At 28.6% G+C, this 12,500-nt stretch overlaps 1 protein-coding gene across 2 annotated transcripts in view; it reads left to right on the forward strand.

The window, feature by feature from the left end:
• LOC124953372 (beta-1-syntrophin) overlaps window positions 1-12,500 on the forward strand; it is a 544,606-nt gene that overhangs the window by 9,551 nt on the left and 522,555 nt on the right. For both annotated transcript variants that reach the window (XM_047504641.1, XM_047504642.1), the window contains exon 2: window positions 8,132-8,738. In XM_047504641.1, the coding sequence (XP_047360597.1) occupies window positions 8,132-8,738 (607 nt within the window). The remainder of the gene's footprint in view (window positions 1-8,131; window positions 8,739-12,500) is intronic.

A 12,500-nucleotide genomic window follows, 5' to 3' on the forward strand; every position in this document is an offset into this window, starting at 1 on the left:
TAAATACATACATATATATATATATATATATATACATATATATATATATATATATATATATATATATATATATATATATATATATATGCACATCTTTAAGATGAATTATGTACCGTCATTAGTAAAAAAAAATTGATTTTTAAATATTTTCTCTATTAATGTACATTTGAACATTTCTTCTTTCATATAATTTATCAAATACAAATATAAAGTTTCTTTTTTTTATTTTGATAATATATGAATATAATATATTTATCAGTATGAGTATATAAATTCTCATTATTTACTCTCTCTCTCTCCCTCTCTCTCTCACTCTCTCTCTCTATATATATATATATATATATATATATTGAATATATTAAATGTATGTGTGTGTGTATTTAAAATTATTATTTAATTTATTTATTTAAAGAAATTATAGAAATAATTTTTGACTTTTTCGAAAGTTTTCGTCTTTTTGATAACAATACATGCAAATAATGTTAATATTATTTGTGTGTGTGTGTGTGAAAAATGATCATATGTAATTATAATATATTATATACATATATTTTTTATTTATATTATATTTATATATACACACATATATATATATATATATATATATATACAATGTATGTATTTATAATATATATACGTTACGATAAATCCTTTTAAAAGATACGATAAAAGACGGTATTTTTGAAATATTTTTTGCAAAAGTTCCCACCTTTTCATTAACAACACGTACTTACAAATGACGGTAGTACCTTTATGATTTATGATTCCTAACGCCAAGTACAAAATACACTGGGCTCATTTATTATTCGCTTTACACAATCGGAGAACTTCGGCCATAAGCCGATCAACGAGTTACATACATACGTACATATATATGTACATACATACATACATACATACATACATACGTACATGTTTTATCAATGCATAAACTAAACCCGACGCGTAACATGCGCCGGTAAAGCAATTGTAGGCGTAAAACATAGAAACCTAGAATAGTATTGTTGTTGAAGTATGAGATTAAAGACGATTAAGAAATGTTTCATATTTCTTTTATCTCGTAACAATGTTAGCTTTGATCATTTGGAATAACAAAGTATTTTAATTAATTATAATTAAATCATCCAATATAATTAATATCGATTTAATTGATTTATTCTAATGCGATATAATGAAGATTTATTATTTATTTACTTTTATCTTCGTTTTGTTTCTTTCATTTCTTTTGTTTGTTTTTTTTTTTTTCTTGAAGTTATAATATTAATGTAAATAATGTAAATAATACTAAAATCGTACAAATAATTAAAATTCTCTATTACATATTTTACGTAATATAGTTAATATCTTTATTACTATTTTATATTATCTACAATACATTTATTTTAATTATATATAGGAAGACAAAAGGCGATACTATCTTTTTTTTCTTTTTATTTTTTTTTCCTCTTAAGAAATTTACGACTGATATGAATCTAATTTAACAAAATTGTCATTATTCTTTTAATTTGATTAATACGGAATATAATTTTTTCATCAATCTCGTTCTCGTAATAAGAATAAATTATAATATACAAGAAAATGTATATATATATATATATATATATATATATATATATATATATTATATTAATGAAAAAAATAAAAATATATATATAGATATATTTTTTTTTTCATTAAGGTAATTTTTTTATTATAATAAGAACAAATAATAATGATAATAACGATAATAATAATAATAATAATAATAATAATAATAATAATAATAAATACTTAAGTAATAAAAGTACATAATAAAAAAAAATTATTGCAAAGTAGAATATTATAATTTAAAAATCCATTGATAATAATAAGAAATTATAATGCATAATAATTGATTGCTTAACAATTTCATATTTCAAATTTTACAAATGACATTTATCTAATAAGAATGTATAAATATCTAAAATTAAGAAAAAAAAAAAAAAATATTGAACGATCGAGATTGTAACAAAAATAATTATTAATTTAGAAATTTCATTGAATATATTCTCACGTTTATCATTCTCATTGATTTTATCGATAGGATTATATACTACTATTACTACTACTATTACTATTACTACTACTATCACTACTACTACTACTATTACTACTACTATTACTATTACTACTACTATCACTACTACTACTACTATTACTACTACTATTACTACTATCACTACTACTACTACTATTACTACTACTACTACTACTACTATTACTATTACTATTACTATTACTACTATTATTACTACTACTATTACTATTACTACTACTATCACTACTACTACTATTATTACTACTGTTACTACTACTATTACTATTACTACTACTATTATTATTACTATTACTACTAATATTACTACTACTATTACTATTACTAATACTACTACTACTATTACTACTATTACTACTATCACTACTTCTATTACTATTATTACTATTGTTACAACTACTACTATTATTACGTATCTACACGAATTCGCTCGCGAGTTTTCAAATATAATGCCAGTGAACAGCGCGTTCTAGCGTCGATTCATTTTTACCCAATTTCACGCACCGCTTCGCGTACTAGCAAGCTGGATTGCGGCGAGGGGGTTAGAAGTGGGGAAAATAGCTGCAGAGAGAGAGAGAGAGAGAGAGAGAGAGAGAGAGAGAGAGAGAGAGAGAGAGAGAGAGAGAACGCAATCACCCCAAGCACTACCATCTTTTTCACCCTCTCTCTCTCTCTTTCTCTCTCTCTCTCTCTCTCTCTCTCTCTCTCTCTCTCTCTCTCTTCAACTTCTTTTCAAAATTCACTTTTTTAATTTTCAACTAGTAGTTTATATCCGCATGTTGTTTTTTACTGTCTCTTTCTCTCTTTCTCTCTCTCTCTCTCTCTCTACACACACACACACACACACACACACACACACACACACACACACACACACACACACACACACACACACACACACACACACACACACACACATATATATCTGTTTTTATTTTTTTTAAATTGCTGCATCTAATGCTTATATATATATATATATATTTTTTTTTTTTTTTTAATTTCGATCGATAAAATGGGTTCTATTGTTTCAAACCGTTCTAATTGATAGATTGTTCGATCGATAAAACAAATTTAGGTTCGTCTGATTGTTTTAATTTTTTTGACTTTTCGATCGATAAAATACAGAAATATATTTTACAATATATATGTATATATTAACGGATTTAAAGTTAAAATTTTATTTCACTTTTTATTTAATGTATATATTTCGTTTGAAATATAAAAATGTACGAATAATTCGTAGGATAGCATAAAGGATTAACATGAATTATCATATAGATATCGTTTGCAATTAGTTTTTTTGAAACTTACATTTCGTCCTTTGCAATTCCTATACAATTATTATCAGTAAACGAAGATAATACTGCGATTTGTTAGATATGCCAGATTATTCTCAGAGAAAGAAAAGAGACACACGGAGAAAGAATAAACACATACATGTATACACACACACACACACACATATATATATATATTTTTGAAAAAATTTGTTAATAATAAAAGAAAGAAAAGAATGAAGAGAAAAGCATTATAAAGAGCTTAACTTTGAATATTTAAAATATGTTGTTAGCAATATCCTAAAAACGTTGAAAACGTTCGCGCGTTTATTTTTTTAATGATCATTATTAGTATTATCACTATTATTATAATTATTATTATTATTATTATTATTATTATTATTATTATTATTATTATCACTATTATTATTATTATTATTATTATTATTATTATTATTATTATTATTATTATTATTATTATTATTATTATTAATAATAATAGTATTAGTAGTGGTATTATTGACGTTATTTTATCTTTTAAAAGATTTCTTTAATAATAAGGGATTGATAAAAAATTAGCCTTCCTACATAATCGGTTGAGGGATCTCACTCGTTCGCCTCGTCGCTCGTTTTCTATCTTCCTCTCCCTATTATTTCCGTTAATCCATTTTCCCTACGGCGGTAATACCATTATCGTGGACGCCAACGGAAATGCCCTGCAAAACTGCTAGCCGAAGGGACGACAATCGTGCGAAAATTAACTGCCATCCTGTTTACGGCCGACCCAACATTCTCGTCAATTAAACAAAATCTCTTTCCGTTCCGGAATCATTCTAACACTTCTAAAAATCATTTCTTTTTCTATGTTTTATTATTATTATTATTATTGTTATTATTATTATTATTATTATTATTATTATTATTATTATTATTAATATCATCATCATCATTATCATTATAATTCTTATTATCACTATTTTATGCACATATACATACACACGGAAGTGTGTATACGATTTATGTATTTAATTATCTAATTTCGTAACAGATTATTATTATTATTATTATTATTATTATTATTATTATTATTATTATTATTATTATTATTATTATTGTTGTTGTTGTCGTTGTTTTTATTGGTATCATTGTTATGTTATTGTTATTATAATATTTCGATAAGATTTATATAAATTTTAGATACGTCAATCTTGTAATTCAAATTGGAAGATATGACGATAAAATGAAAGAAAAGAAAAAACTCTTGGATAATAATTCAACAGATTCATAACGTGATTTGAAAGAAAGAAATTTTTATACTTGCAACGTAGTATTAATTATTGAATTATCATTATTATTATCGTTATATTATTATATTATGAATAAGATTTATATCATCGAAATTTCATTTTTTTAATTCATTTACGTTAAAATTACAATTTCTTTGATTTCTTTACTTTTCTATTTCTCTTTCTCTTATTTCTTTTCTTATCGTTTAAAATTTATCTTTCTTTCTCTTTCTCTCTTTCTCACCACTCCCATCTCTCTCTCTCTTTCTCTATTTTTTTGTCTCTTTCTCGTCGAACGATTTACTCCGGCATCGTAACGAGCGAAGTACGAACTCTTTAATAATCGAGGCAACCACGTGCCCACGCGATCGTCCGTCCGTTTGTTCGTTCGTCCATTCGTTCATTCGTTCATTCGCTGTTTTCCCTTCTCGGGTTACATAAATAATCCGAAGTGAGTAACCACAGAAATTGATTAATGCAGCGACCGCCGTTGCAAAAACGAATCGCAACGCGTCCATTCGACGCCGACACCGATACCGAAACCGACGCCGACGCCGACGCCGACGATTTCGAACGAGAATTTCGAAAAACCACCAACTCGTAACGATACAAACATATATATCGTTATATATATATATATATATATATATATATATATATATACATATAATATATTTGCACGACAAAAGATTTTACTTGGCGCTAGAGTGAAAGAGAGAGAGAGAGAGAGAGAGAGAGAGAGAGAGACGGTGGGGGAGGGCGGATGGGGAGGGGAGAAAAAATAGGGTCAAAAGGTCACGTGAATTACAAAGAATAGAATGATATTTAAGAATAGATTGTTAATTATTAGATCCACGAGAGGATCTAATAATTAACAATTTTTGATGTAAGTTGAACTACTTCGAACGACATTTTTTTTCCTTTTTCTTGTTCTTTTATTTATTTTTTTTTTTTTTATTTTTTTTTTTTTTTTTCATTCGATAATAGAATTAATTTAGCTTAAACTTTTCTCATTGTAAATTTGTTATTAGATTCTCGTCGTAATAAAGAAAATAAAATTTCTTTCAAATTTCTTGAAAGTCATGAAATATGCAGGATTGTATCGATTATATGAACAAATTTATAATATACATAGTCTGTCTGTGTGTGTGTGTGTGTATGTGTGAGCCATTCACAGGATCAATCGATATTGATTAAACTTTTCGAATTTTTTCTTTTTTATTTTTTTTTAATTTTTTTCAAATATTAGTGCCAAAGCACTTGGATCGAGATATTTAACTTTTTAATTTGAAATAAATCTTTATTAATAATAAGATTTAACATCATTAAATGATCAAAATAATTATGCTTGTACAATAATAAATATTACAGGATATATATATATATATATATATATATATATATATATATAACTTTATTGATTTTCACTACTTTTTGTTTGGACGAGTTAATCAATTTAGCAAATGATGTGTAATCCCACGTGTATGTATATATATATATTTTTTTTTCTTCTTGTTATAATACAATATAATATTTGAAAAATTTATCAATATAATAATATGGATAAATAAGTGTAATACAACATATAAGCATTAAGCACTCGTGTAATCTTAAATTATGAGAAAAGAAACGAAGAGAATGGAGAGAAAAAAGAATAGAAAAAAAAAAAACAAATCATTAAGATAATTGTTACATCGTGATAACGTAACATAGATGAATTGTACACAGTGGGATATTATACGAGTTGAAAAAAAAAAAAAAAATAAGAAAAAACCCAAGGATAAAAATAAACGATTAAATAAACGAATAAACTAACAAATGAATGAATAAATAAATAAATAAATAAACGTAAACAAACAAATAAATGAACAAAAAATAAAAAATGATAAGGATGAAACAAAATCTCTTATTTTTTAACATATCTCTTTAACGATTAATCGCGAAAATAGCGAGAAAGAGAGAGAGAGAGAGAGAGAGAATGACAGAGAGAATAAGAGAGAGAATGAGAAAGAGAGAGAGAGAGAGAGAGAGAGATTGGGGAGAAAAGAAAGGGATAGAAGGAGTGGAGAAAGAGGAGGAGGAAGGGTAGGTAGGGTGGTGAGGGAGGAAAGTGACGGTAGAACTACACGGGCTAAGCTTGAAAATTTGACGAGCGCCGGAAACTCTGCGAGGCGAAAACTCGAACCGATAAAATGGCCGCAGCAGCCGGCACGAAGTCGAGTTAAACGTATTACGGGGCAGGTACCGGTACGCTTTCGCGTTCTGCTTGATGAGCTCGCATAAATCGTCGATTTAATATGAATGCGTAATGGTCGAGCAGCAAAGAGCAAAGCGAACGAGCGAACGAACGAGATAGAGAGAGAGAAAGAGAGAAAGAGAGAGAGAGAGAGAGAGAGAGAGAGAGAGAGAAAGCAACGCGTGCATCGCATAATCGCGTGTTCGATGCACGTAACGGCGTTTCGATGCTGCCGATAAAGAGAATGGGAAAGAGAAAGAGAGAGAGAGAGAGAGAGAGAGAAGAAAAAGAAAGAAAAGAATGCATGCGAACGATCCAAAGATCTTGATAATTATTATTCTTCGTGATTATCGATGAATATTATACCATTTTAATTTTCATCGCAGAAAAATTTGTTTCGCGTAAATACGAATGTATTGTATTACACAGACGTAAATGTTATCATATAATAAATATTACGTTGGTATGGGAAAAAGAAAAGGAAAGATAAAAAAAAAAAAAAAAAAAGAAAAAAAAAAGAAAGAAATAGGAATTATTGTGGAACGCGATTTAATTCAGATTTAATTAATGCAAAATATTCATTGCGACTATGTCGATATACAATTTGATTATTATAACGATAAGAACGTAACAATTTGTTATTTTTGAATTAATATAGATGGAATTGAATCAAATGGTAGATATATTTCTATTGCATCAAAAAGATAAACGAGCTTTTAATAACAATAGTATATATATATATATACATTCTTTTTTTTCCTTCTTTTTCTAATCTTACAAATAAGATAAAATATATATATATATATATATATATATATATATATATATATATATATATATATATTGATATAATAATAACGTGATTGAATTGGTATATTTTTATTAGGTTGACTTAGATTGAATTGGTTTATTTTTATTATTATAGTACTAATACTATAACGATACGAATGAACGTCTTTTTATTACAATAATTACTCATATTATCTTGTACTAATATAATATTATAGTATAATATTCAGATGACCTACGCGATATATATTTAATAGTATTTATTAATAGTACTAATGTAATATAATATAATATATAATAATAACGAACGACGGTACATAACGTGCGCATACGTTTCTTTTTCATTGTCATCGTTAATTGTATCGTCGTGCGTTAATGTCTCAGCGATTATTGTTGTGTTTGTTTTTAAAATTCATATTTTAAATTTGTCTTTATTATTTCTTATTTTTTTTTTTTTTTCTTTTTCTAGCGCGGACCCTACGAGGAAATCGAAATGGTCGAATTGAGTGGTAGTGGACAAGCGAATTCGGCCATGGGTGTTACGGGACTCGGTTCTGTGGTATCCGCAGCGGCCTCATCTTCGTCATCCTCAACGACAACGACGACCACTGGTGGTGCATCCTCGTCAACTTCCGGTCGTGCTGGTATACTCGAGACACAGGTGCGCGGCCAATGGTATCGAGTATTCGTCTCTTTAGAGGACGATTATTTGAGTATATCACTTGACGAGAGTTGCGACACTGTTAACAACGTTCTAAACAATGGCAACATCAATAACAACAATGTCGACAGTCTGAATGATCCGGACGTACCGGATTCCGTCGCCAATCAAAAACGTATCGTGCGGGTCGTTAAAAGTGACAACAACGGACTCGGTATTTCTATTAAAGGAGGAAAAGAAAATAAAATGCCGATATTAATCTCGAAGATATTCAAAGGTATGGCTGCCGATGCCACGGAGCAATTGTACGTTGGCGATGCAATATTGGCTGTTAACGGTGAGGATCTACGTGAGGCGACCCATGACGAAGCTGTTAAGGCGCTCAAGAGGGCTGGCAAGGTCGTCGAGCTTGAAGGTAAGTCTCTAACGTTTCTCTTATTTCATTATATCGTGTCTACGTACAATCATAAACATTTGTTCATTCAAATATTTCAAATGAACTGTCTTTTCAATGATATATTACTTTTTAATACTTTATTCGTCGTTATAGAGATATACATGCACATATATATGTGTGTGTGTGTACAGTTATGTGGACTTTTTTTTTATCGATTCACGAAATTTTTTCTGTTATTTTTTTTTTTTTTTTTTCTTTTTTTTCTCCTATTATATTGAGCTGGGTACGTTGATTGATTAATGTCAAATTACGGATCGACATATTCGAAACAATCACTGACTAACTATTAGAATTATTATATTTATTTTACAATTGAATTATTTTAGAATCAGACATATTTATATATCATCTATTTGTGTATGTATGTATGTATATATATGTATGCATTTATGTATGTATATATGTATATATATATATATGTATGTAAATAGATATAAAACAAAGTAGTAAACTATTTGAATTTTTTATGAATTATTAATTATAATATTTAATATGAAATACACAGTCATATACACATACATGCACATATAGAGAAAGTACCTGTGTGTATGTGTGTGTATAATATAAGTAAAATTACATAAATAATATTATTATCTATACGTACGTTGATAAATTAAATGTTCCTTCATTTTTTTTTCTACCTTATTCTTTTCTTAAATAATATAAGAGAGTTTTCAATCTTGGAAACGTTCTTTAACAAGCTTTATGTATTTTGCCAAACATAATACATTTCTTGAAAAGTAAACGTTAATTAATTAAACTAACGTACTTATTTTTTTTCTTCTTTTTATTTTTATTTTTATTTTTATTTTTATTTTCTTTTTTTTTTTTTCTTTTTGTTAATGAATTTGACAAATATTAAGTTAGTATTAATACCACTGTCGAAATGTTCTCTTTCTAATATGATCAAACGTTTAAGTAAAGTATATATTTATCATCTAAGATTATTTATATTATTTATAGATAAACAACTTTATAACTAACTAAGCTTAGTTCCTCTTATATTTTAATTTGTATTTTAGAGTATTAGTCTTTGTTTATTGTTTTCTTTTTGGTATTTTTATATTCCTGATTCATTCCCATTTTCGTTTCCCTTTGATTCGTCTCGTCCATTACACTTTATTCTTCATTTTTCAACATCGATCGTACGTTCGATACTCGCGTCATTAACGAACGATCCAACGAACGAATCTCTGAGTGTTTCTATTTTTTCTTTCTATTTTCTTATTCTTTGTTATTTTTCTCCTTCCTTTCTTTCATTCTTTCTTTCTTCCTTTCTTCCTTCCTTCTTTTCCATTTCTCAACAGCCAAAGCAAATCTAACGGAACAGGGTTTTCGAAAGAGGAGAGAAAAGAGGAGGAGGAGGGGGAGAGGGAGGAGAAAAGAAAGCGAATGGAAGCCTGATGAGTACCGAGAAACAGAGCTTTTAGACGGATTAATGCACCGAAGCGACTCGCTTGTCACCCTTCAAACATACACGAGAAAAAGAGAGAGACGAACAGACAGATAGATAAATAGATAGATAGATAGACAGAGAGAAAGAGTTGAAAGAAAAAATAAAAAAGTATGTAAGAATAAGTTAGAAAATAAAAAGATAAGGAGAATGAGTTAATGAAAAAAAAAAGAAAAAAAAAAGAAAATAAAATAAAAAGAAAAAGAAGAAAGAAAAGGAACAAGAGAAAAAGAGATATGAAATAATTCAACAAAGAGAAAAAGACAATGTGCATGAAAGTAAGTGACAGAGAGAGAGAGAGAGAGAGAGAGGGAGAGAGGGAGAGAGTGAAAGAGTTAAATGAAAAATAGATAAGTATCAAATGAGTTAAAGTTAATAGAGACGTATCGAATGAGTTAAAGAAAAAGATGAGAAAGAAAAGGAACGAACGAGAAGGAGATAGATAATAATTGAGATAAAGGAAGAAAGTCAATGTGATTGAGAGAGAAAAAGAGAAAGAAAGAATTTGTGTGGTAGCAAGAAAGAGAGAGAGAGAGAGAGAGAGAGAGAGAGAGAGAGAGAGAGAGACAGATAGAGAGAGGGTGAGAGTTAAAAGAAAAACACAGAAGTATCGAATGAGTTAAAGAAAAAGAAATGAAAGAAAAGGAACGAACGAAAAAGTGATAGAAGAAAATAATTGAGATAAAAAGAGAAAGAGAATGCGATTGAGGGAGGAAAAGAGACAGAAAGAATGTGGATGAAAGAGAGAGAGAGAGAGAGAGAGAGAGAGAGAGAGAGAGAAAGTGAACAAGTTAAAAAAAAAAAAGAAAAGAAAACGGAGAAGCATCGAATGAGTTAAAGTTAATAAGATAAGGAGAATGAGTTGAATGAAGAAAAACATGAGATAGAAAAAGTACTAAAGGATGTAATAGATAGATATGGATTATTGGATAATGGAGGATAAAGAATATTTTTATTGCGACCACGTTATATATATACGACGATGATTTTGCAGCCACGATAAGAAATAGAAAAAAAAAAATATATATATATATATATATAACTAATGTACAAAATAAAGCTTCGATGTGCGTTTAATGAAAAATAAAGATGATAAAAATATGATAGTAATAAGTGTGAAATAAACTTCGATCGAATTAGTTAAAATTGATCTTATTTGATTGATTTAACGTATTAATAATTCAACGCAGATTGATGATATGTATTATAGATAAATATTAATAGTAACTTTATATATTTCTGAGTATAGTAAAAAGAGTATAGTAAGTACAAGCTCAAGCGTATAGTAAAAAGGAGAAAAAAAAGGGAAGAAGGTAAAAGAGAGAGAGAAAGAGCGAGAGAGAGAGCGAGAGAGAGAGAGAGAGAGAGAAAGAGAGAGAAAGAGAGAGAGAAGTGATTGAACGAATTTATGAATGAATAAGAGAAGTACACTGTTATTCTAATAGCTGATAGCTAAAACCTGAAAAGATAACTTAAATAAATCTGTGTCTGTTGCTTAAGATGAAAAGTAGAAGATATTATAGATAAAGAAAAGGATAATAAGTATAAGTGAAGAAGAAAAAAGAAAAAAATGGAAAAAAAAGAAAGAAAGAAATAAGAAATAAAAGGAGATTAAAAGGCAGGGAGAAAGAAGAAATGAGAAGAAAGTATGAATGAACGAGAGCGAGAGAATGAAAGCGAAGGGCTAAATCAAAGATAGCCCATAGGAGTAGACAGTACTGAGAAGAGGGTGAGAGGAGAAGGGGTGAGAGTGGATGATGGTTCAACACACATTTTTTTTTTTTTTTTTTTACAGTTTTTTCTCTCTTCTCTGTTTGTATTTCGTCTTCCTTTTCCCTTTTTTCTTTTTCTTTTTTTTTTTTTTTTTCTTTTTTTTTTTAATCTGTTTATTTCTATTCAACTCTTTACTTTTATTTTTTTTTTTTTTCTCTAGCGTAGGCCCTACGGTTCCGTTTATCTTCCGCTCCGGAAGTTCGGGACTTTGGCGTGTGCGAGCGCCCGCGCATATTCGAGTCGAGTCAAGTCGCGAGATTATCAAACGCGAGACAGCGAAAAAGAGCCGTCGGGTGAAAGGTTGGAGAAAAACACGCACGTATGCTTCCGAGCGTTAAATGGCGCTCTCTCTCTCTCTCTCTCTCTCTCTCTCTATTTCTATCTCTATTTCTATCTCTATCTTTCTCTCAAACTCTCTGTCTTTCTCTTCCTTTCTTGCTCTTCCTGTCTCTTTCGTTCACCTACATTCGCCATGCCATTCTTTCTTTTCAGTA

This window comes from Vespa velutina, chromosome 12 (genome assembly GCF_912470025.1).
Source record: "Vespa velutina chromosome 12, iVesVel2.1, whole genome shotgun sequence".
NCBI lineage: Eukaryota > Metazoa > Arthropoda > Insecta > Hymenoptera > Vespidae > Vespa > Vespa velutina.